The 23,969-nt window shown below is 42.6% G+C and overlaps 1 protein-coding gene across 6 annotated transcripts in view; it reads right to left on the reverse strand.

Annotated features, from left to right (window-relative positions):
- Nucleotides 1–23,969, reverse strand: part of EFNA5 (ephrin A5) — a 442,811-nt gene that overhangs the window by 123,712 nt on the left and 295,130 nt on the right. For 5 of the 6 annotated variants that reach the window (XM_078675456.1, XM_078675462.1, XM_078675459.1 and 2 more), the window contains exon 2: nucleotides 6,804–7,096. In XM_078675456.1, coding sequence (XP_078531582.1) covers nucleotides 6,804–7,096 — 293 coding nt within the window. Of the gene's footprint in view, nucleotides 1–6,803; nucleotides 7,097–8,378; nucleotides 8,429–23,969 lie in introns of those variants that run through there. The other variant, XM_078675458.1, reaches the window with a different exon arrangement.

A 23,969-nucleotide genomic window follows, 5' to 3' on the forward strand; every position in this document is an offset into this window, starting at 1 on the left:
TGTGGATGATATGAAACCTATTTCTTCAGCACAGCTATTGTCAAACAAGAGGTTCAATAGAAGTCTTTTACTGTCTTCCTTAAGCATCATCAGTTTAATGAACGAAAGATCATTACCAACTTAGTAATATTTTAAAATGAAAGTAGCAGTATCACAACACATCAGAACAACAGCCATATTCATTATTAGAACATTGGAATGTTGGGAGCTCCATTGTAGACAATGGAGTGCTCCATGTAAAGGCCCGCAGAGCAACATTCCAATGTTTTACCTAGGCCTCTTGGAGCTCGATGGGATTTAAATCCCCTCGAGCTTCGAGAGGCATTTGTTTTATTTGTGAGAACATTCTGCCCTCTAGGGGCAGAATGTTCTGATAGCCTTATAGCCCTTCGTAGGAGGGCTATACCAGCTTTTAAAGTCCTGGTCCCTTGTTAAAGTCCCTCGCCTTTGGCTTGGGCCTTTAACGCAGGAGCGGACCTTTAGTAGCCGGTATAGCTCGCTGCGGCGGGCTATAAGGCTATAATCGAGGTTCTATTTTTGCTATTTTGCTACAGACAGTTCCAAATGTCTATCAAGAGACAGCATTGTATTCCATACTGCACAGAGACCACTCTTGTTCAAGATTGGATGGCTTTCATGTAAATATTAGTTGCCTTGTTCATATTTATTTATTTCCTCCCTTTCTGTCTTTGGTTTAGAAATCTGTAGATTTGTCATTCATGCTCTTCCTCCTTTGTAAACAGATCCACGATTAAACAGCACCAGTTTGCTGCCTTTCAGTGCCACCTAGTGGTAACCAGAAAACTGCACCAGCAATGCGGAAGAGACAACATCAGTCTTGACAAACTACTAGAAACAAGCAGTGGCAATGCTAATTTGTCTTTCTTGAATGTAAGTAAGACTGACTGGCATTGCCAATGTTTGTTTAGTTAACGTCCAATGCAAGGCTGTACAATTTCAGGTTAGGGCAGACATAGAAGTGCATAGTAGGTTTTCTATACATGAATGAGTTTTTGCACTTACAGAAACGAAATACAGTATTTCTAAATATTCAAAAGCATGTGCGCATACAGCCATCTTTCTGAGAAGTTAATATAAAGTCTGTTCCCAGGGTGCACCACTAAGAATTTAAGAATGATTTTGCTGAAAGACACATTTCTATAACTTTTGTATTTTGTGCAGCATAAATTATTATATATTTGCAACCATGCAGGTGACATGAAGTTAGATTGTATAATGAGCCAACCTAAGGCTTTCTTCTCTTCAGAATACATGTTAGGTTATGTATTACAATCCAGCTGAGGATTTAGTATTATAGATTCACCCTCCACAAGTTCCAATACATGGACGTTCTACTCATAGTGAGGGCATCCAGTATAATGTAAAGCATATACTGTGCGGGGTGGAGACGGTAAAGTAAATCAGGAGATCTACAGACCCTCAGTGACAGGTTAGTAATGCGAGGAAAAACTATGAGGATCTATGCAAGTATAGAGCTTTTTACCAAGTGAATGATTAGACCAGGTCTGTTTCTGGGGAGCATGGTAACAGTCAAGCATGTGTAAATGATTGGAAGCCGTTGATCGCTCTTTTTCTCCAGAACTTTCTCAACTTAATTCAGAAGTAAAATTGGGATACAGTTCACATACAAATTCACTAACTCACCCGTATTCGGGCTGGAAGGAATATTTGACTTAAGGACATCATCAGATTACAGTTCCAAAGAAAAATAAGTGATTGAAGGACATTGGTTATACCATATAGAATAAATGAAAAAATGCTGGCCAATTTTCATGAATATCATGTTGTTTCAAGCTCAAAAATGTCCAACATAGGTCTATCTACCCAACAATTGTATTTTACTGCTCTTACAACGCATAACAGGAGGCTATGAATGAGCCTTCTACATTAAGAAGCTTCAATAAAGGTGCTTCATTTGCACACATTTTTAGGGGCACATATGGTTTTTAAGAATATATGGTTGTTTTACTCTTGGGAAATGTATACTTTTAGGATTTTTCTTACATGATCATGCATTTTTATGCCTGCTTGAGCTGGGTTTGATATCCTAAAACACTTTGTGTGCATGTATGTTTTCTTTGAGATAAACATTTGTCTTCACTGAAATTCCCTGACATTCACAGAAGGAAGACTACAGCCATAATACTAAAGCTAACATCCACTACAGCAATTCTGGAAAAGATAAAACTGCATAGTATCTGGTTATTAATTTACAAAAGTGCCTTTGACAAGGTTGTCACAATTACCAGAGTAAGAAGGGTGAAAAAAACTCTTTTTTAATAATACAGACCTGTTAAAGGAAGTTTGGGTCTTCTTAAGGTGTTGGTCTTCCAGATTATCTTGGACCCCTGAGTGTATGGCATATTGTAGCGTCTTTAACTGTGCCTTTCACGCGCTACTTACGCCAGTTTATTCCACTGTCTGTTACTTTTATGTTTTAGTGTTAAAACTGCCTAGCTTGTATTGTTCCCATCTTAATAATAACTTGTTATATGTAGCCAGTGGTTTATGGCAACAAATACGCTGCAAACTCACTGAGGCAGAATGGCGACTGGTGGCACGCGTGGACAGGTACTGGATATTCGCGCCATCTCACCCTACCAAACAGAACACGGTGCATGAATGGGCATGCTATCTATGCCGCTGACTGAGCCAAGCACAGAAAGCACTAGAAGAAGCTGAGAATAACAGGAATGCCCCCCTCAGCGTTTTCGCATGCTCTCCATCTGTGTTTTGCATTTTGCAAAAGTTAATACAGATCATAATTATTTTTTCATTCTATTACCAAGAGGACAATAGCTTTGAAAAACTGACAACAGGGACCAATGTTTTTTAAAATCCTCATAAGTGTGTCGAGAATTCCTGCTGAGCTCCAAATTATTCAACAGCTTTTAATATTACCTTGGAGAATTTGAACAGCACCACCGACGTCAAAATCTATTAAGACTCTGGCAATGGTTTCAGGTTTCTCTTTAACAGGTTCACTGCTTATTTCGCCTCATTCTTGCTTTTTTCCTATCGTGAGTAGTTCTTTAATCTTCACTTCAGGCTAGATATGAATGTATTTTAAAGGTCATTTTGCTTCCCTTTGCAAGAGAAGAAAAACACGAGTGTGTATACAACACACATACACACACGTTTCCTCAAGAGAAATGACTCATTGAAATATAGTCAAAGGTTTTAAATGCCTTGCGTGTTCTCTTGAGATGTTTACTTGATACTCCTTTACCACACATGACAGCAAATAGACATTCATCAATGCATTTAGAAAGGCATATTCAGAGACACCATCATTCAAAAATATTATTTCAAAATCTCATCTTGGACAGAGAGATGATTCAGTGAAATAATACTTCCATTGCGGCGATCTGTGATTGATCCCACAGCCACACGTTCAGATTCCAAATGATCCATTCAGCCTTTCATCCTCCCAATGTCAATAAAAGGAGCTCCATTGAGTAAGCTAACTAAAGACATGTAATATATAGCGCCCAAAAAAAACCTTGGGTGAATGTGCACTGTACAGAAGGCTTCCATAACTTATGTTATTTGGAGAAATGGGATGTTTGTTCAAATAAGAAAAGGAAATTACTGGAAGAAATGTATTTTCAGAGTGGAGGCATGTAGTGAAATCTGGGCCACAAACAAGAAGCAACTCGCAGCTGAAGAGCATCCTTCTCAATACTGATCAGAAGATCACAAGGCAACAGGTTTGAATATTCTGAGGCTTGGAAACCCCTTCATAAACAACAGGGCTGAGGCTTGGAGAAAGCTTATGTCCATGGACCACCAACTTTTACCGTACCTGGAGTGCGGGACTGTCAATGAAAAGTGCTCCAAAGAACATTCATATACATTTATTACTGGGTGGGCAGGTTTTCCATATATTACCAACAGTTTGAGAAGTCAATACTCATTAGGGTGTTTTGAAGGAGGCGGCTGAAAGCCAATCACATTTCGATAAGAAGAAAGGAAAGCTCCAAATATCAGGCGTGAGGAGTAGTCCATGTGGTTGGTTGGCCAACATTTGTCTCCAATGGGTATGTGGCATTGGAAAGCCACAGGTAAGATCTCTGCCCTAGTTGCACGTTGACAGACTCATCTGAATGGGAACACCCTTAGTGGTATAAGAAACTATGCATCAGCCACTTGTTTGCCTGCAGCATTGTCAGCAACAGGCAAGCACAAATGGCTCAACTGACACAACAATGCAGAAAAGAAAATGTACTTTCTAATACAAATGGGTTTCAGAATTATCGAAATATATTAATGTACAAAGGAAGCAGCATCTCATGGTTGAGAAGGACATCTGAGATAACCTTTAAAAACAAGAATTAACATGTTAAAACAACAACATTTTTCCTGTGAAAAAGGAAGGAGGGAGAAATAATTTGAGGTTAACGCATACTTTCTTTTCAAGTGATGACCATGAAGAAGATGAAACACTACTAATTTCCAAACTGAGAAAGTGTTAGTGTAGCAGCAACAACACAGAGGAATAAAGTTGGAAAGAACAAGCTGGATGTGATGTGAAAGTGAGATCACGTTTTGCTAAGACAAAGGCCCTAAATGAGACACTGGTGAGCTGCACACCATCTGCCAGTTGGGTAGAGTTAAGAACCTCCACGGCCCTGGTTAACAACTACATCCTACTATATCATGGGACTTCTACCCAGGGCCGGACTGGGAACCAAAACCGGCCCTGGCAAAGTGCTTGGCTGCCTCCCCAGGGGTTTTGGGGTATGGCCAAGCAATTTGCCAGGGCCAGTTTCGGCCGATTTTGTCACAGAGGCTGATATTGCAGCTCCACTGCAAAACCAGCCCGGTGACAAAAAAACGGCACCGTAGGGGTGCAAAACCAACCCCCGGAACCTGGCTGCCCACCGGGGAAACGCCTGGTGCCCAATATGGCCATCGGGCCCTGCTCCTACCTTCCTGGCAGAGATCTCGATTTCTTAAGAGGAATCGCCACCAGCACAACAGGTTGCTGAGCTACCACCATGTTCCATGCAGCCAACTTTTTTGCTTTACAAAAGCAAACTCCCAAAGCGACAGTTTCTTTTTGTAAATCAAAACATTAATGACGCTGACACTATGAAAGTTTTCGTTCCCATGGTGTTGGGACACTTTTTTTATTTTTCCGTTTGGGACTGCCACGCTTTCCTAAGTGGTTCTAAACAGATTTTTAAAATCTATCTCTGATTGTCTGCCCTAAATAGAATGGACAGGCTCAGTTACTTTCACTGACCTACAAGTCTATCGGATTGTCAGTGTAAGGCTTCTGCCAGAAGAGATAGTAGGGACTCCACCAGCGGAAACATGACAGTCTGCCTAACTCTAAATAGTGCGGACCGACCATCAGTTTGATGAACAGGTACTCTGCCACATTTGTGGTGGAGTACACTGTCCATCAAACTCAAATTGAGGGCCTAACTTCTGAATCTTAAAATATATGTAATTTAATGCAGAGCAATGCATTCGGAAGTTTCTCTGACTTTCAGCAAGTTCTGTCCTTTCCCCGTCATTGATGAATTCAGTAGGCAGAAAAGGCTGGGCTCTTCTGGTAAACTGATTCACCGAAGGAGGAGCCTGGTTGATAAAGATTGAGTGAACAACCAGAATTGACTTTCCATCATGCTGAGAATGATCTAGTTTTCCTCAAATGTAATGTCCTGCTTGAATTTTTTCCTTCTTTAAATGTACTGTGATAAGTTACATATTAATTAGCCACCGGAAGGCAATTATACATTCTCTTGCAAGAACACTACAAGTGGAGACTACAGTTGGTGATGCCAGTGACCAATCGCAATTCCATTCAGAGCTTTAAAAATTGTGATTTTGCATTTGCTAATCCATATTCTTTGCCATGCTTTGCTCAGCAATGCAAAGTCTAGGTACCTTTGACCACATGTGGGCTCTCTGGAACCTCACATGGGCGTTAACTATGCCCTTGGATTTCTGTAGTCTGTTAAAATGGTGGCTAGCAAAAAAAAAAAACACATATATGTATCCTTTACATTTTCTCTCAAAAAATCACATTCTTTTTATTGAATAATTATCTCTTGGAAATACTTCTTATATTGGCTCTTAAGCTGTCTTTGTGTGTTTTTTTCAGTAAGAATCAAAATAAAGAGGAGAAATGCATTGCTAAAGAGATTAAATTTACTGTGCTAAGACCTCCCATTCTAGCAGATGGAGGAGTCTATCATGCGCCATCCGTAGGCAGGACATCTTCCGGTGGATATAAAAACACTCAAATGTGGATGAGACGCGTCTGTAGGCGAAAAGCCGCCTATATACTACATGTCTTTGATGAAATGGGCTTTAATGGCTGCTGCCGAGTACAAAGGTCAACTAGAAAGAAGACGCTACAGTAGCCGGGCCATTGTCGCTCTACAGCCTGCGGCGATTAGCATTCGGACAACTGTGGATGGAACACTCTGAGGCTTGTTGGAGAGTCACAGACCACACCATGCAGAACGCAGTCAATGAATTGATAAAACACTATCTGTGCCCTTGAAGAATGCTGCCATTCTGCACACAACATCACACTTGGGCCTAATTCCCCAAATATTCCAAGAGCACAATACTACTAATGCTGCTAAAACTACATGATGGTATGCAGCTGCATGAGTGGGGCAAAATCAGTATTTATGCTACTATAACTGAGGGGTGATGGTGTGCAGTGACACATATAGGTCATAGAAACATCACTTAAACACCTACAACTAAATTGGTTTCCTTTTAGCAGCAAACTGTATGGGCTGTGTCTATATACTCACAAATGTAGTAGTATTCTCTGCCGGGTCTGAACTCAAACCCCAAGGAGAAGGGGGTGAAGAGCTGGAATTTCTCTGAGAACTTCAGCGGCCCGTTTGGCGAGTGCGGGCGGTTGCACTCCCACCTCTTGAAGCCCTTGGAGGTGTGATCGCAAGAGCTGTAGCCATCAAAGTTCACCATGTAGAGGACATATCGCTCAGTCTTGTCTTCAGGCACGGAGTCCTCGTAATGAGGGCAGAACACATCCAGATAGTCGTTGATGCAGACGTCGATGTGGTAGTCGCCCCTCATGAACCTGGCATTAAAAAGGAGAAGCAGGACACATCTGTTAGTCCTCTATAGGCATCAGATGCCAACATCAGATATACCCATAACGTCTACATACTTTACAGCTGATAATATGCATAGCAATAGATTTACATTGTTTAGACTACACCCATAAGGAGAGATAGCTCAGCTACATCACAGGATAAGGTAACAAACCATCTAGCATAATGTATATTCAGTTATAGTTCCAATCTACGGCATAGGGTGGGTCCTTTGGGCTTACTGCAAGTGAACAGGGTTAATGGGAGGTGGGGTAAGTGTTGTTAAAGTTACTCAAGGACAAGCAGGGCTTCGATCTAGAAGTGAGATGTAGGAATTTGTTTGCAACTGTATTGAGAGGGCAAAGTGGAAGGAGATCAGAGGTTTCCTGAAATCAAATAGTTTCTGAGTTATAGAAATGTTCCCATAGGACAACTCGATGAGGTACACAATAAGCATTGGCAAAGCCAAACCATCTGGCTGACAGCCTTTTAGTTTTGTTAATGCGTGCTAAGTCATTTTTCTTCTCAAAAATATTATTGTTGTGGGAAGTGCTGGGCACTCGCCAATCTAAAAAAGAAATCATTTGCTTAAAACAAAAATACATTTTTGTCTTCATATTGCACATATTGCAGCTGTAGCCCTGGCACTAAATGGAAATACTTTGTGTGTTCATGCGCTCCTTGTGAAAGAGCAGAATGTTGTCATTCACAGTAAAGTTAGCCAACAACTGAAGTGGGCTGCCCCACTGCCCCCTGCAGTATACTGTCAAGGGTGAACTTTATTTTTAAATGACACAGCAACTGACCAATGAAAGAAGTGGGCTGGCGGGGAGCCCCTCTAAGTAAGTATATTATGCACATCCTTTTACTAAACTCAAAAGGTCCTTGGCTAATGCCAGGCCCAAAAGTCAATGGCACAGTGGCAAATCTTCCATCTGGAAAACAGGGATCAGTGAACACTAAGCTTCTCGAAAGTGCAAGCTTCCAATGCCACCTCATACATTAACTTTTGCAATCTCAAATATCCCTGCATATGCCACCAATGCTCTGTATCACATAATTCCTCCCAATCCAGTACAGCGCTCCAGACACTGAAAACATGAAGATGGAAAACACATTTTAGTCTTGTTCTAAATCACTGGTACAACAGCCACCAAAAGTTGACAACTGCGAGAACGGCATATTGTGTTAACCGGGCTTTAAATGAACGCGCTCTACCGGGACGGAGTATCAATCTTTACCTTCTTAGTGCACAATAGCATACGCTACCTTAAAACAAAATCTCTCATGTTATCCTTCAGACTGTATTCAGGCACTGCCAGATGCCCCAGTCGGCTGCTCGAGTGCCGCAAAAAGCAGAATTTCTCATTTCTATGGTATTAACAGGCTTGGCACCAGTAGATCACCCTGACTTTACCTTCGGCAGAACTGTGCGTTTCTTTATTTCTATATTGCTAGCAGCTGTTTAAGATGCAAGAAAAAACAATAATGCTTTGACAAAAGTGTGTCAGTAATGTAACGGCCGTGCCAAAGAACACAGGGAAGAGGTTGTGACATTACTATGAAAGGATTTCAGGTGAACTATTGGCATTCTGCCTAACCTCAAGGCTCTGAACCAGTGCCAAATGAGATTGGCTTATGGTTGAAGCATTTAATTAATAAGATCACACAAGGAGTTTTAGATGTTCGAGCAGGGTGATGCATAATGAAAACACATTCTTGTATCCAGCACCTGTGTGCAGCGGCTGCTCCTCCGCTGAGGCGTCGGAGCGTCGGCCCACTGATCTGTGAGCAGTTCAAAAAGGAAAAATAAAATGATAACGCAATTTTATTATCATTTTATTTTTCCGTCCTGACTCAGCTGGTGCACATTTTAGGTGCAGGGTAGGGCTGTGGTGTCACAGGAGCAGCAAGAGGAGTTATGGGCACTCTCTAAAACGCTCAACGAAGGTTTGGGCGGTGGGCAGGCATAACAGTCATGCGCACTTAGCATGTTCTCCACCCGGTTGTATTGCACAGCCTGGGTGGAGAACATGCACAGGGTCCCAGGCCCTGTCTGAGTGCTGAACCATGGCGCTCAGACCAATCACGATGCAGCTGTCATGCTGGTGACAGCAACGTTGTGATTGGCTAAGGGAGTCAGGGAGCCTGTGTGCGTTCTGCTTCCCGCTTCTGGAGTCGACCGAAGAGGACCAAGAGGCCGCAGCCGGCCTGCAGGTAAGTGATTTATTTTTCATCCCACCCCTCACCCGGACGCCAAATTAAGTAGCAGCAGCCACAGCCTTTGTGAGGGTGAGCCCACCCTCATCATTAGATTGTTAAAGTTGTGGGTGGATTTTAAGTATTTTTGTATGGCCATAGCAGACACTTTGAAGATGGTGGGCAGAAGTAATAGCTTACTGTGAGAAGGGTAATAATGTGGAAACCGGCCAGGTTTGAGAATGGAGGATCTACGCTTAACCGCATGGAGCCGCCCCCATCACCACAAACATGAGTAGAGCAGAGCACGTGTAGAGTTTTGCAGAGGTCCTGACCTGTACGCACCCCTGTTACAAGTCTCTTATACCACTGCTTCAAACTAACGGACATCCTGGGAGGGGAGGCTGGCAGGGTCTGTTGATGTGGCGGCCTGGGACTTTCTCCTTCCGGTGGGTATCTACAGAGTCCTCTTCAGTGGTGGGTCCTCTGATCTACCACTGCGCCCCTCACAGACAGGCGAGAGTAGGGAGAAAATTGTATAATGCAGACTAGGCCTAGCGGCCCCTAAATGCCTTAGACACGTGATCTGATGACATTTATTTTACTGCACCTTTCCGGGGCCCCCACCGTCCATGTATGCAGATACACACAGTGCTTGAAATCGAAAAATAAAAGTGCAGGTACTCTGTAGCAGAGTACATGCATATTTCTGAGAACTTAAGTGTTGGTACTCTCCAACTAAAGGTATTGCATTTCTCTTGAGAAGTGCCGGTACTCTCCTCCTCAAAATAAAAAAGTGCCGGTACTCCGTACCGGACAGTACCGGCCCATTTAAAACAATGAAGAAACACAAGTAATTGAGAAATAACACTCCCCCACAGACATCCCCTAATGCGGAAATACAGTCACAGGCTTTCAAAAAAGAAGTCTACTTCAGTTTCTGTCACCAAGGAAGACAGAAATCTGTGCGTGGGATTATATTACATGCAGGGCCCTGGGGGCGTACAGGGCGTGCGGGCCCTATTTGTAATATGGCCTCGGGTCTTTCCTCCAGGCTCTATTTCAGCATCCCACATAGTGCAGCACTTAACATGGACGCCGATGTGAAAGTCCCACCTACTTTCATGCCACCATCTCTGCGGCCCTCGCAGCAGGCTATGACGAGGACTGGGACATCTTACGTGACCCACTAAGAAATAAAAGAATAATGGCAGGTTTCACTGTAATGCCTCGCTCCTGCCGAGCAACACGTTCACACACCCCCGGCGAGACTCCAATTTGTCATCTCGACCTTTCCTTGTGATTTTTGCAACAGAGCGGTGACCTCTTCACCCCGCGTGGAAGCATCTAGAACACCAGAGGGTTTCTGCCGCATATCTGAAGCCATTCCGAGCTTATGAAATACAAAAACAAAACAGGGAACTGCTGAAGGATCCAGGTCGAAAGGCCCTTATCTCCTCGCGCGCCTATCCAAAGGACGGCCCTGCGATTTCCTCGAAAAGCCGCCCTCAACTGAAGTCATTTTACAAGAATTCACATTTATCTAAATCATTAGCCGGAGAGATATGTGCGTCCTCTGGCACTTATGAGAGCTGTCAGCAGAAAGACGCCCGCCTTTGCACAAAGCCAAGGAGGGTGATATATGGCATATAAATGTTGGGCCTCTCCTTTGTCTGCAGCGCGTGCACGCCGCTATTCAATGTATAACCTTACAGCATCCCCAAAATTGCTCTTTTGACAGTTCAAGGTAGTCATTTAGGAAGGCACCATTGTTTTACGAGATGGATTTTTTTTCTTCCTCGGCGCACAAAGCAATTCTATTGCGAGCCAACAGATGTATTTTTCCTCACATGGGCTATGATGGGGGAGGAATGGGGCGGAGCGAACAGGCTCGGAGAGCGGGGACCACTTACTCTCAAGAGCGGGAGGACAGATGAATGAATGAATGTCTGCAGCCGCTCCACGAGGTGTGGTGGAGAATACGGAGCGGCCTGCGGGGCAGTGGGCTCGCGCAGCCGGGACACCGATCATAAAAGAAGAGGGTAACACCTTTCTGCCGAAGGGTTCACGACATTTGACCCTTTTGATGAGCACCCGCAGGAGGCCAGCTGAACGCCGACAAGGATTGGTCGCCCACAGAGGGCTGAGCTCGAACGGCTTCTCAGAACGATAATACTGCTTGCGAATTTCATCATCAATTGTCTCAATAAAATCACTTTTATTGCACTGGAAATTACAAGAAACTAACAGGTGGCGAATGAAATGTACACTATTTTGTTCCCCATTATAACACAATCAATGTAGGCTAAGACTCCCCAGGTTTGGTACCATCATGATTACTAACTTTTATCACCCCTATCTTTTATGCCCAAACTTTCATTCTAATTTCTGTAGTCTAGGCCACGGTATAACATTCAAATGTCCCCAGGACACGAATGCATTCATTTATTTAGTTATTGGTCCGCTTTATATAACTAGATCCAATGTGTGTCAGACAGCTTCGCATATATTAAAATGGATTGAGCAACAAGTGTACAGTGTACAGCATGTGGGAAATCGATGCTGTATTCTCCAGTAATCATTAATTTTAATCTAAACGGAAAGTCTCCACCCTGTCATTGTATGTATCTAGCTCTTTATTTAACCTCCCGTCCTAAAACTCTACCCTGCACATCCGAATTTCACTTTCAAAGCTCTCTAAACCACTGGCATAAAATTGTACCTTTTCAGTGTATACCACCGGCATGACACTCAATGTGCATTGTTTTAGATTGATCCAATCTTTAGCCGTACCTCTTACTCAGGGATACTTGTTAAGCGATCTCAGCCGCCAATGTATAACTTCCCATTCCTTATAAGTTTACCTTCGCTTTAGTCATCTTTTTTCGATGCAGTGACACGACCAATGGTCTTCTCTTCCAATCAGGCATTTTAAAACTTCCATGTATGACTTCCGTGTGCCAACTGGGTTATTTCAATCAAACATGTTCACGCATTGTTTAAATTAAGTGCAACCATATATATTCATTCTCTGGCGTCATGGCCTGTGGTCTTCATTGCAGCCCTACACTGACAGTGTTGCTGTATTCTGATTTAGACTAGTGTCCAGGACGACCCCTAAAATCCCTCCCCGTTATTACATGTTCTCCGGTATTAATGCTTAAATAGCGCCTTCTGCTCTCTGTTACCACACTCTATCCACTACTACTCTTACTCATGTTCATGACTACTATATGGAAAAATCAAGAGTGCAAACAGAGCGTACTCTCAAAGGACAACCACAAAAGGCGTCTGGCACATTCTCTCACACTTTAGGAATACTTTATCGGTTATCTACGATAGAGGCGAATCTCTTAAACCTATCTGAGTAGGCACACTGTTGAAAAAGAAAGAAATTTACTTCTGTGTACATTATAATGATTACTTGTAGTCGTCACAGTGAGCTGAGGAATCTTTTGTGCGTGTGGGGGAAATGTAACAACTGGTCCTCGGGAATGCATGGCTACACTGTAAAGCACTGGGATGTTTTTAAAACCGGCAGCAGCTTTGGAAAAAACATGTAATATCTGTTGTAATGGCTGCAAGCAAATGTAGCCTGCTGTGTGCTGCTGCTGTAAGCAGATCTTTGGTCTACCAAAGCCTCGCCTTCTTTTCTTCTATAGACTGGTGTCATTATGGAAAGAAATGAGTATATACATTCTCTAAAAACTTTTTTTTACAGTTTGTACAAGTTGTAGAATACTATCTAGCGCCTTAATCCCGCAATTTTAATTATTATTGTTCTCAGAAGGGTGCCAGGTGGTGGTGGATTGGCAGAGGCTTAGTGTACTATGTCAAACTCGTGTAGTTTCCAGTTTTCATGGCACTTAAATGATTTCACAAGCATGTGAACAGCATTTTCAAGATGTGATCTTTCTTCCTTTTTGGGGCACCTGTCACTCTCGCATTATACTATGCCGGAGTCTTGGCTCCATATGTTTCACTAATTGGTTTTATTGTTTAATTTCCTTCTGTAAGCATCGAATTACTTTCTACAATGCATATACCCTTTAATTCTTTTACATTAATTGGACCGGAGCAAGAAAAAAAAATAGCACATTTATGTAACAAACAATATGGGTCTCGCTGAGCGCCATGATGTCAAATTGCATGCACAATGTCATGAATAAACCCAATCTAGAACTGAAAAGGCAAGATTTGTAACAAGAATCTAAACTTAAATTGAAGTGGCTCAAGACTCAAACTCCATAACCTGTAGTGGAGGGAAGACATGCGAAGACCACACATGCTTCTCCAGTAGGCTGGAGCATGAATGGGGAGACCAGAGTTGAAGGAAATTTTGTTTTTTATGGAAGATGCTATCACACTCAAATGATACTTATGTTTAAGACTTGGGCACTTCCATATTCTTGTAAGCTGACAATACATGACCCCACCCAGGCAAACAAGCAATAAACTACTTTCTGCACTTTGTAATCAGCTTTTAATGTATAGGTATGGTATGTTGGCAGACTTCAGCTCAGATTTCATTATAAAACCCATCACTATGCATTTCAGGTTGTCTGAAGTCAAATGACTCATGACACATCTTTTCATCCACTGTCGCAACATGAGGACCATTGCAAGGGCATTATCAAGCACCGCCCTTATGCATTTTACTTTAAGGACCACAACTGGTGCCTTATTGAATATTTTAGTGGGAATTTCTCTGCAGGGATGCAGGGGGGGGGGAGGGGGGGCGAACAGATGGGCTGAATTTAAGAGCTGCCATCTCGACCTGATCCGTGACTCCATTTCCATCATTCAGTGCTTCAGGTTCTCTACGTGGACTCCTGTCAGACTTCCACATCAGAGCAAGATTTATTTCCAATACGGCTTATGTGAAAAAATGTAGATGATTGATTTGGAATGTGATATTATTTCCACTCTCTTAGGTGTCCCGTGGCATGAATCAGTATGAAAACTAAACATAGTAAATTAGCAGCAGAAGTCTTGTGTTTTTTGCCCAACGTTTGTTTGAGTCCATTATCTCAAAATGTCACTTATTATACTGAAAGTCATAAAATGCATTTCCAAAGATTCTTACTAATGGCCATTAACTATCCAGATCCTTAAGATGAGTGCTCTCAAAAGTCCATAGAAAACATTGACGCCCCTCTCATTGAGGGTGCTTTCTCAGCTACACCACTATAAACCCATGGCTTCCCTTGGAGCAGCACACAGTTTGGCCAATGTCGCTATTGTAGTTAAGTAAAAGAGTTAGAAACAACTACTCTTTAGAAAGTAATATATTGCGGACTTAAATTCAAGTAGCAACCTCTGTCAGATCAATAGTTTTTCACAGACAGTAAAGTATCACACAAGATCATGCCTTTACAGTAACCAGTAACCTTTCTGTAAGACATGTCTTCCATAGTACAATAATGTCTGTCTCAGGCAGCTCTCCAAATATCTCGTTTACAAAAGCAACTTCACTGAAGTTTGTTACAAAAAAAAAAAATTGTAAAGATTTAGTTAGGATCCCACTGTCATGTGCTATTCACAGATACCAACTATATTCATATCCACATAGTTTACTGAATGTACCACTCAATGCAAGCTCATCACCACAGCTGTGTCCACAAGTGGACCCAGTAGTGGTGCTGCGACTGTCGAGTGGACCCCTACAGCATAGCCACGCCAAAGAGAAATAGAAAGAAATGTGGCTCACATCAAAGTTATTCTATTATTTGCACATTGCAACTCAAAATCATCTCGTTTATTGCCCTCAATGTCCCTTAAAGAAGGGGTGACTGTGCACGGCCTAGACTTGCTTGAACCTTTTCTGTCACGCCAAGTCTCTGGCCAACTCGTTCGGACCTGCAGCACTATTGTAATCTTAGAATATAATCATATGTTTATTTTGCAAGCCACTGATCAAAAGAGAGTGAAATTGCACAGAATAGTAGTGGAGTGGACCAAATAGGAATTGTCATTACTACTAGGAATCTTAGCCAATATCTGTGTGATGCATTTCTCAAACAAGTCTTTATTTTGATCATCATTCCAATTTGAACCCTTTCAAGCTATTACCTTGTCACCAATCCTTTTAATATCTGAATCACTGTACTGATAAATTAGTGTAGTTATCTTTGTCTTACAAATTCATCACTGTAATGACTACTGTACATAGGATTCATTGATGCAAACAACTCAATCCATTTTCAGTTCTTTAACTTTAAATCCACTCACTAATGCAGGTTTTAAATGCATGTGTTCTGCGGCACTGCATTTTTATTTATTAGTGTCATAAACTTTTATTGTGTCTCCAATATACTTCAAAAATGCATCTTGCAGAACTTAAAAGAATATGTCAGTGGAAGAGTGCCTATTTCAACGGCACTCATATAACGTAATATTTAGTTCCATTAAATGCTTACTACGATCAATGCTTGTATTTACTTTTTAAGATACAGGACAGAGTTCATGCCCCTCCACGGTGGCGGCCACGCTTGGCAGGTGCAGAGGCCATGTTTTGCGAGATTTGTTCTTTCAGAGCACCATCTTTCTACAGGTGAACCAGTGTTTCACAGCAGCCATGCACAAAGTACACATGCTCAGCAAGAGGCACTTTTTTGGTGTTATAAGTGGAAATGACCACCAATAAACGTCCTGTTAGAACTCTGTATGTACACTACTAGTGTATTTAATAGTGACCTATAGTTGCAATCTCGTTTGTTGCTAGCTTCCACGAGACCCGAGTATCGCCTCCGCAAAACAAGCAAAGCGCTGATCGTACCAGCAGGCTGAAAGAATACAAACCACATGCTATGCTTCAGGTGCTCGCATTTCTCTGTGCTGTCACCAAACAGATGGAACTGGAAGCCGTAAACAGACACAATCACCGCAGAAACCTTGTTGAGGAGTTTGGAGTGTGCTGAGGTCTTCTTTTTCTCTTAGTATATTTTTATCACGTTTCCCTGCGGTGTCTGTTCGTTCATTCGGCAGCCCCGATGGCCAAAACGCATTTACATTTAAGTACCTATAAAAGGAGATGGTGCATATTTAAAGCAGTCTAAATTGGCATATAGCGAATACTGCTAGAGCAGCAGTGAACCTGCTCCAGGGGAAACATGTACGGATTGCATTCTAAAACCCCATACAATATGTCTCATCCCTTCCATAAAAATAGAAAGAAGCATAGCAGAAGTGAGTTAGTGCGGTTATTAAGGCACTAGAAGCCGAAAAAGTTATATGCCTGCCATATTCTATGCAGTCGCGTAGCCACAGTCGATCCCGTAGAGTGGAATCAGTGTCAAGCGAATGATAAAGAAGGATGGTTCTACTCGCCTGCCTGTGCCACGTTTCTGGTAGAACTGCTAACTAGCAAACACCGTACGACATTCACAGGCGGTCTGAAATATTAACCCGTTCCGTGCTGCTGTCGGCCATTTGCCGACGGCAGCACTACCTCCCCAGTGCTGCAGTCGGCCAATGGCCGACGCGGCCCCGCACGTTTTGCGAAAGTGCCGCACTTCCGCAAAATCGCGGCCACCGTAAACGGGTTAAATGAAAGCAACACTTCCTTATCGTCATCATGGGTAAAGGAATCTGATTGATAGTGATGATGCTGTGCAATCCAGGGTCTATAACAGTCAGAGATGCAAGCAGCTGTAATGTCTACTCTACACTCGACCTAGCTCATATCGCAAGTTACGTACCACTTTCCATCTATGACAGTCAGAAAGTAAGATGCAATGTCTAATCTACACTTGAACCTGCTCGACAACCCTTGCACTATCAAATCGCAAGTTACGTACCACTCTCCTTCAGAGACAGTGAGAAAGTAAGCTGCAATATCTACTCTACCCTCAACACACTCAACACATTTTACACTATCAAAGCGAAAGTTACGTACCACTCTCCATCTAAGACAGTAAGCTGCAATATCTACTCTACATTTAACCCTGATTGACACCTCGTGCATTATTAGTTATAAATAGGGCTCCCGGTTTTATGGTATTTATTTTTTTGACATTTCCGTCTGTATTTATCCATATTTCGTTTTTGCAAATTTTATCTGTATTTATCCATATTTACTTTGGTCTTTGTGAAAAAATGAAGCTAAAATTAGTATATTTCAACGTTTATTTAACCAATAAATATGCCCTCATGCTTGAATGCCTGACAGGTTTCGGTGCTAGGAACACCTGCTGAAGTTAATTCAATGCACTTATACACAAGGTAGATACTGTAATTTGCATGTTTTCTTATATCTACTGCTATTAATGCATCTTTACTAAAATCCCTTTCTTTTTAACCCCCTTTCCTATCAACCCACACAGCTATTGTCTTGGCAGTCATGGGAGACAGAATTTAGAATTACTCAAAAAACAACCCAATTTCCATTTTTATCTACATTTTAAAATAAATAAAGACACAAAAATAAAGGTTTTCTGCCTGTATTTATCTGTAAAATTCAGTAAAAATGGAAAACAGGGAGCCCTAGTTATAAACCTTCCTTTGTAAAAATGAGTAAGAAAGTTACCTGCATTGTCCTCGCTACACTCAATCCTGTCCGACACCTCTCACAGTATCAAGCTGAAAGTTATGCACCATCATCCAGCTAAAATATTAAGTAAGCTACACTGTCTACTCTACACTCGACCGTGATTGACACTGTTTGCACTATCAAACCAAATATTATGTACCATCTTCTGTCAAAAACAGTAAGAAAGTAAGATGCAATGTCTACTCTACACTCAATCCTGCTCAGCTCCTCTTACACTATCAAATCGAATGTTACGTACCTCTCTCCATCTAAGGCAGTAAGCTGCAATGTCTACTCTGCATTCAACCCTGCTTAACACCTCTGCCATTATCAGAGTCACATACCACCCTCTATCAAAAACAGTAACAGAGTTAGTGGCAATATCTACACTACACTCCATTTTGCCATCAAAAACAGTAAGTGAGCTGCACTGTCTACTCTACACTCGACCCTGATTGACACCTCTCGCACTGTCAAACCAAAAGTTATGTACCACCCTCTGTCAAAAACAGTAAGTAAGCTGCAATGAATGTCTACTCTACAGTTGGACCTGCTCAAACCTCAACCTCTCCCACTATCAAAACCAAAGTTATATATACTGTCCTCCTTCTTCTGAATGAATCACTAATGCAGGGTTGTGTTCCTAAAGTTTTTTAAAAAGCTAACATAGTTCCTCTTCTGAAAAAACCTGGGGCTGATCCTTTGATCCCACTTAACTATCGTCCCGTCTCTCTGCTTCCCTATCTGCCTAAAATACTGCAATACCATGTGGCAAAATGCCTATGTTCATTCATTGAACAATCTCAGTTCCTTGACCCACAACCATGCGGGTTTTCGTCCCTCTCACTCAATGGAGACGGTAATCCTGACGAAATTGGACAAACTAAGAGAGGGAGCTGACAGGGGCACCCCTCAGAGGCCCTGTGGCTCTTAGACCTTTCTGTGGCATTTGACATGGTTGACCATGGAATTCTGGTGGACCGGGCCAGGGATGCGGGACTTCAGGGTTCGTCCCATGGCTGGATTACTTTCTTCCTGGAAGATCAGTCCCAGTCTGATCGTCTGTCCCACTTCATTGCACCTGAGGTGAAGTCTAACTGTGGAATGCCACAGGGTTCATCCCTGTCGCCGCACTTATTCAATCTATATTTACTCCCTCTGATCTGGTCTTTAACCCCTTCGATGCTCATGACGAGCTCAGCTCGTCATGCAGTACACTGCTCGTGTGCTCATGACGAGCTGAGCTCGTCATGAACAATGGGAATAAATCAGCAGCAGCACAGAGGGGGAATTGCTGCAGCATTGATGGTGTTAAGGGAAAGAAATGTGAGCACATTTAATTATGCAGATGACTTACAACTTATATTCACTATCGGCAACACGCCCGACTCCATCTCTGACTTTCAGTCTACCATGTTGTACATTAGTAATTGGATGAACAGCAACCAGTGTGTGTGGAATTGATGTGCGCCCCTCTTGCCTACATGTAAAGATTGTAGGAATTAAATGTATTGATTTATGTAGACGTCATCCGAGATTCACAACATGTTAAAATAATATATACAGATTTCCAGTCTTATAGTGTTACAATATATCAAGAAATTCTTTATAAACAAAAAAGATGATTGTTCTTATCTTATATATCTCTAAAAAAGCTGGAATAGCACTTTAAAAAAGTTAGAAACTTTGTAACATACAAATTCATCAGGTGGGGTTCATCTAATCTCAATCAGATCCATAGTTCTAAAACTATTATATTTTGTACACATTAGTTTTAAAAATCGAGAGTGTGCATCAACCAAGCTGCTATTTGGACAGACAAATAGGACATGTACCAAATATTGTATTCCTCCATTATACAAATCACATTGGCCAGTTTTGATAAAGATTTTGCCCCACTTTTTTGTTTTATCTTTTAACTGTAGTTTCCTCAGTCTTAGCATAAGGATGCAACGCCTAACTTTATGGTCCAGTGTAAAACTCAAACATTTGGGGATCTCTTTATACTCCACCATAGCTGATGCAAGCTTATAATGCAATAACTGTTGACAATAAAGTTTATCCATTTTGTAGCTCAGCCTCAGAGTAGATCTTTTCATAAAGAACTTCCAAGAATTCTGGGGACCAACTTTGTAAAAGGTTCTTGGAGCATTGAAAGTGCTCCAAAGCGATCTCTAAATATCGTTTAAAGGTATATACTCCTGGATCAGCCCTAAAAGTTTCTTGACGTATAATTGCTCTTAATGTACTATTAGGTGCATGTAGTATATTGTAAGCCCATCTGACAACATTTTCCATAGCTCTCGCATATGCACTCACTAGCCCTAATTCCAATGTAAAGATTGTAATGTTTTTTTACCATCCCTCATTTTAATTTGAAATATTATATCTGGCAGAATGTTGGCCTTAGGACACCAGGTGTTGAGCATATGATTTTTACCTATCAATGACTGCTGCATTGTTTGTTAAAAGAAACTAAAAAATTAAACCTTAAAAAACAAACTAAGAAATGCAAGCTGCAGTGTCTAAACCCCACTCATGTCTGCCGGACACCTCTTGCACTATCAAAACAACAGCTATGTGTCTAAAGCAGTCTGTGACGTATAAATCACATTATCTGTCCTACACTTAACCCCTCCTGATGTCTCTCGCACTATGAAACCGACCCCTACTAGGAGAAATCGAAATGCTAAAGGTAGGAAAAAAGGAAATAAACATAAAAGGTGTATTTTTGTTAACGAAAATAATGGGAGGACATTACATGAGGGTTGAGACGCTGGGGTTTTGTTAATTTCTCATTTGTCCTGTTACACGTGTTCGTGTACCACAACAGGCCCCTGGTACTTCCGCCCTCGTAGGCACATCCCTCTGACAGACATTGACACATCCAACATTCTCAAAGTTCACACCTTAGAATCGAGGGTACATGCTTGTTTGCAGGGCTGCCCACCCAGGTGCAATCACTGCTTAACACAACAGCAGAGACACAGCAGGTCACTAAATGTCCCAGGTCTTCCTGTGAGCATCACTCACACCTTCCACAGCCAATGACTGAAGGGGGTTTGATTTGTTTAAAGTCTTCCGTATCTTGCTTCTAAATTTAGCAAAAGCCACCCATGACATGAGCAACAACAAAAAGGAAGATGCGTGACATTTCCAGCAGAAAGCACACATGAAACTGACAAAACATTTTGAGCCTAATCTGGAAGCGCTGTTTATCCATTAATGCAAATGCAAGCGCAGTCTGTGCACATGAATTCTTTTTCATAATTATGAATCCCGCAGCGGAGGAGAGGCCTGTCTTCAATTTAATAACTCGGCTGGCCATTGAAATCAGAGATGATTAATTTGGAATGCAATTTCAGTTTTACAGCCGGCTCTGTACCTCTGCTTTCTGTCTTCATCTTTTGCTGTGGTTATTTGCAAGGTGGGGGTAGGGGATTGCATGAGGGGAAGGAGAAGGAATGATATGTTTGTTCTGTAAAACCCGTGGTGAAGAATAGCACCCGTGACACTGAGAGCCTGCTAGCCTGTCGATGGGTAAAATGCTGGAATTACCCCACGCTTGCAGCTTAAATCGCATTTCTCGACGCTGGTGTCTAAGAAGCAAGCCTTGCATTCACCCTGAAGCAATGCCTCCCACGTGTGGAGGGTCTTTCATTGGAAACGTCTGCAGCGCGAGAGATGCGAGACAAAAGGCCACTGGGGCGCGGACGCAGAGCAGCAGTGTGCAGCTGGACCAAATGCACGCCCACGTGCTTAGCACTTTAATGTCACAGTATGCTGGGGACGAATAAGGTTTGCTGAGCGTTGCAAAGTAGTACAATGTTGTATTACAGCTTCCCCGTCTCGAAGCGCTATAATTATCGGCCACTAGTAGGACATCGGTTGGATGGTTCTCCATTTACAGGCCTTGGAAGGATGAGAAGCTGGATTGGCCACAGCAGAGATGGAGCTCATCTGCGCCAGTTCGTGCAGAATATGCCATTGCAAGTGTTTAACTTAATGAGCCATCATTGTCAGCATGGGAATTAAGAAATAGGACCGACAGAAAGGACGAGAGGGTGACCATATAGTTATATACACCATGTAAGATGTTTAGTCCTAAGTAGGGCATAGCACAGGAAAGGGTGCGCACAGCTGAGGGTGTCAGCTACTCAAGCAGAGGGTACTGAATCGAAGTAATTAGTAAATGGGAGCTGTGCATTATCTGTCGGTGAAGGTCACTGGGCCCAGTAGAAATGTCCACCACGGGATGTCAAGATAAAACATGCCGACACAAAAACACAATACCAAACACTCACTCAGTGGTTCAACAACCAGGGGGCAGTGTCTCAAACCCAAACCGTATTCACTGAATTGAACAGGACCGGAATATCTCTGCCAATGACTGAACCTCCTCTTTGAATGTAACCAGCAATGCGCTGCATTGAATGGCTAAGTCTTCTTTAATTGGCAGTGCCCATGGATACAGGCTGCCAAAGAAGGCGTCGATCAGGGTCATTACACTTAGAGGGGTCTTCCCGCTCCTACAAACACATACACCACACACAAATACACAGGAACCAACGAAAGTCCAGCAAGCGAACGTCTAAAATTGGGCCTAGCACTTACACCAACCTGGCTTCTTCACAAAACACTCCACACATAACAATATCTAATTATATCTAATTATGTCTGTCGCAGCCCCTTACTTCCCAGCACAAACTTTGTTTTGAACAAGAACTAAGAACAGATGCAGGTCTAAAAAATCTGCAATATCTCATCACAGACTTCAGGTCTTCTGGGTACGCGCTTGCTGAATTGTCGGCGGGCGCCTTTTCTCTCTACCTCTACCGTCGTGCTGTGCTGCTTTCTCACCTGAAGTCAGTGAAGGAAGATACCACTGCAACCCCTGGGGTGACTGCCATGGCGGATGATACCTTAGGGGAGGGGCGCGAACAAGTGAAATCGTAAGTAAGGCCCGCTCATTCGATGGTGCCCAACCAGGCCTAGAAATAGAAGTGTTGCTGTAGTCATTAGGCCCTCTTTTCAATTACCGTTTATCAGGGTAATTAAACACCGAGAAAGGATGCCGGGCTAATTGTTAGATTATGATAATTACAAGCCTTTGCTTTGCTGGAGCTGTTCAAAATAAGATGTGGTCGCATGCGCCCGGTTAACGCTGTTCCGCAGTCTCCAGCTATGGGGGCCAGGCCATTCATTTATTACCAGTTCATTACAAATCAGCCAGAGCCGCGCATTATTTGTAACCTTCCATTTTTTGCAGCCAGTCTGGTGGAACAAGGCTCCCTGAAGACTGCGCCTAGAGCGCGGCATTGGGTTGGCCACCTTCCATCACAATTACACAGCTGACTAAAAGCGGGTCCCTTCACTGGAGAGGGCCTACTCCATGGCAGCGCAGCAGCCGGTGCCCACCTGCCCGGCTGTGCCTGCTACAGCTTGCACTGGCAGACACGTCTGTCAAACAAGGGAGATTAAAAGAAGGTTTAATCTTCAAAGCAGAGTCAGGGCTGATAATAAGACTTCATTAGACTTGGCCTCGCACAATCCAAGCTCAAATTTCACATATTTTGGCTCTTCTGCTGAATTCTTACATTTCACTATGTGAACTCTGGTGTTGTGGTTGGCGTGTTAAGATTCCTGGGGCTGGGTACGGGTAATTACTTTTTCCAATTTGTTCTCTCCTTTATCTTTGTGCCTGTCCTACTCCCATCAAAAGGTTAGAATTAAACAAACACCACTTCCCCACGCAGAGGGGGAGCATACACATGAAAGGAACCGAAAGTGCATTACACACACCTGCGTAGATTAATGGTGCATTAGTGGGTCTGCCTGCAAAGGGTTCAGAGGTTTTGTGATGTCTTAGCATTCTTCCCATCTCTGTTCCCCTGGAAGAGGACTCTTTTCCCTCTACTCCATGCCCTCAGAACACTTCTATGCTTATGCACAAAGGGCCTGAGTCACACAGACAAACTTACACGTGTAGTAAGATTACTACTGGTTTGGTATTCACAGCCTCTGCACACCTGGCGGAGACGCCTCCGCCATAAGATTACCAGTAGTAGATTCACACTCGTAGTTTGTGAACACCAAAACGGTAATAAACTTACTACAAAGTGTAACTTCCC

The sequence above is a fragment of the Lissotriton helveticus genome, chromosome 2_1 (assembly GCF_964261635.1).
Source record: "Lissotriton helveticus chromosome 2_1, aLisHel1.1, whole genome shotgun sequence".
NCBI lineage: Eukaryota > Metazoa > Chordata > Amphibia > Caudata > Salamandridae > Lissotriton > Lissotriton helveticus.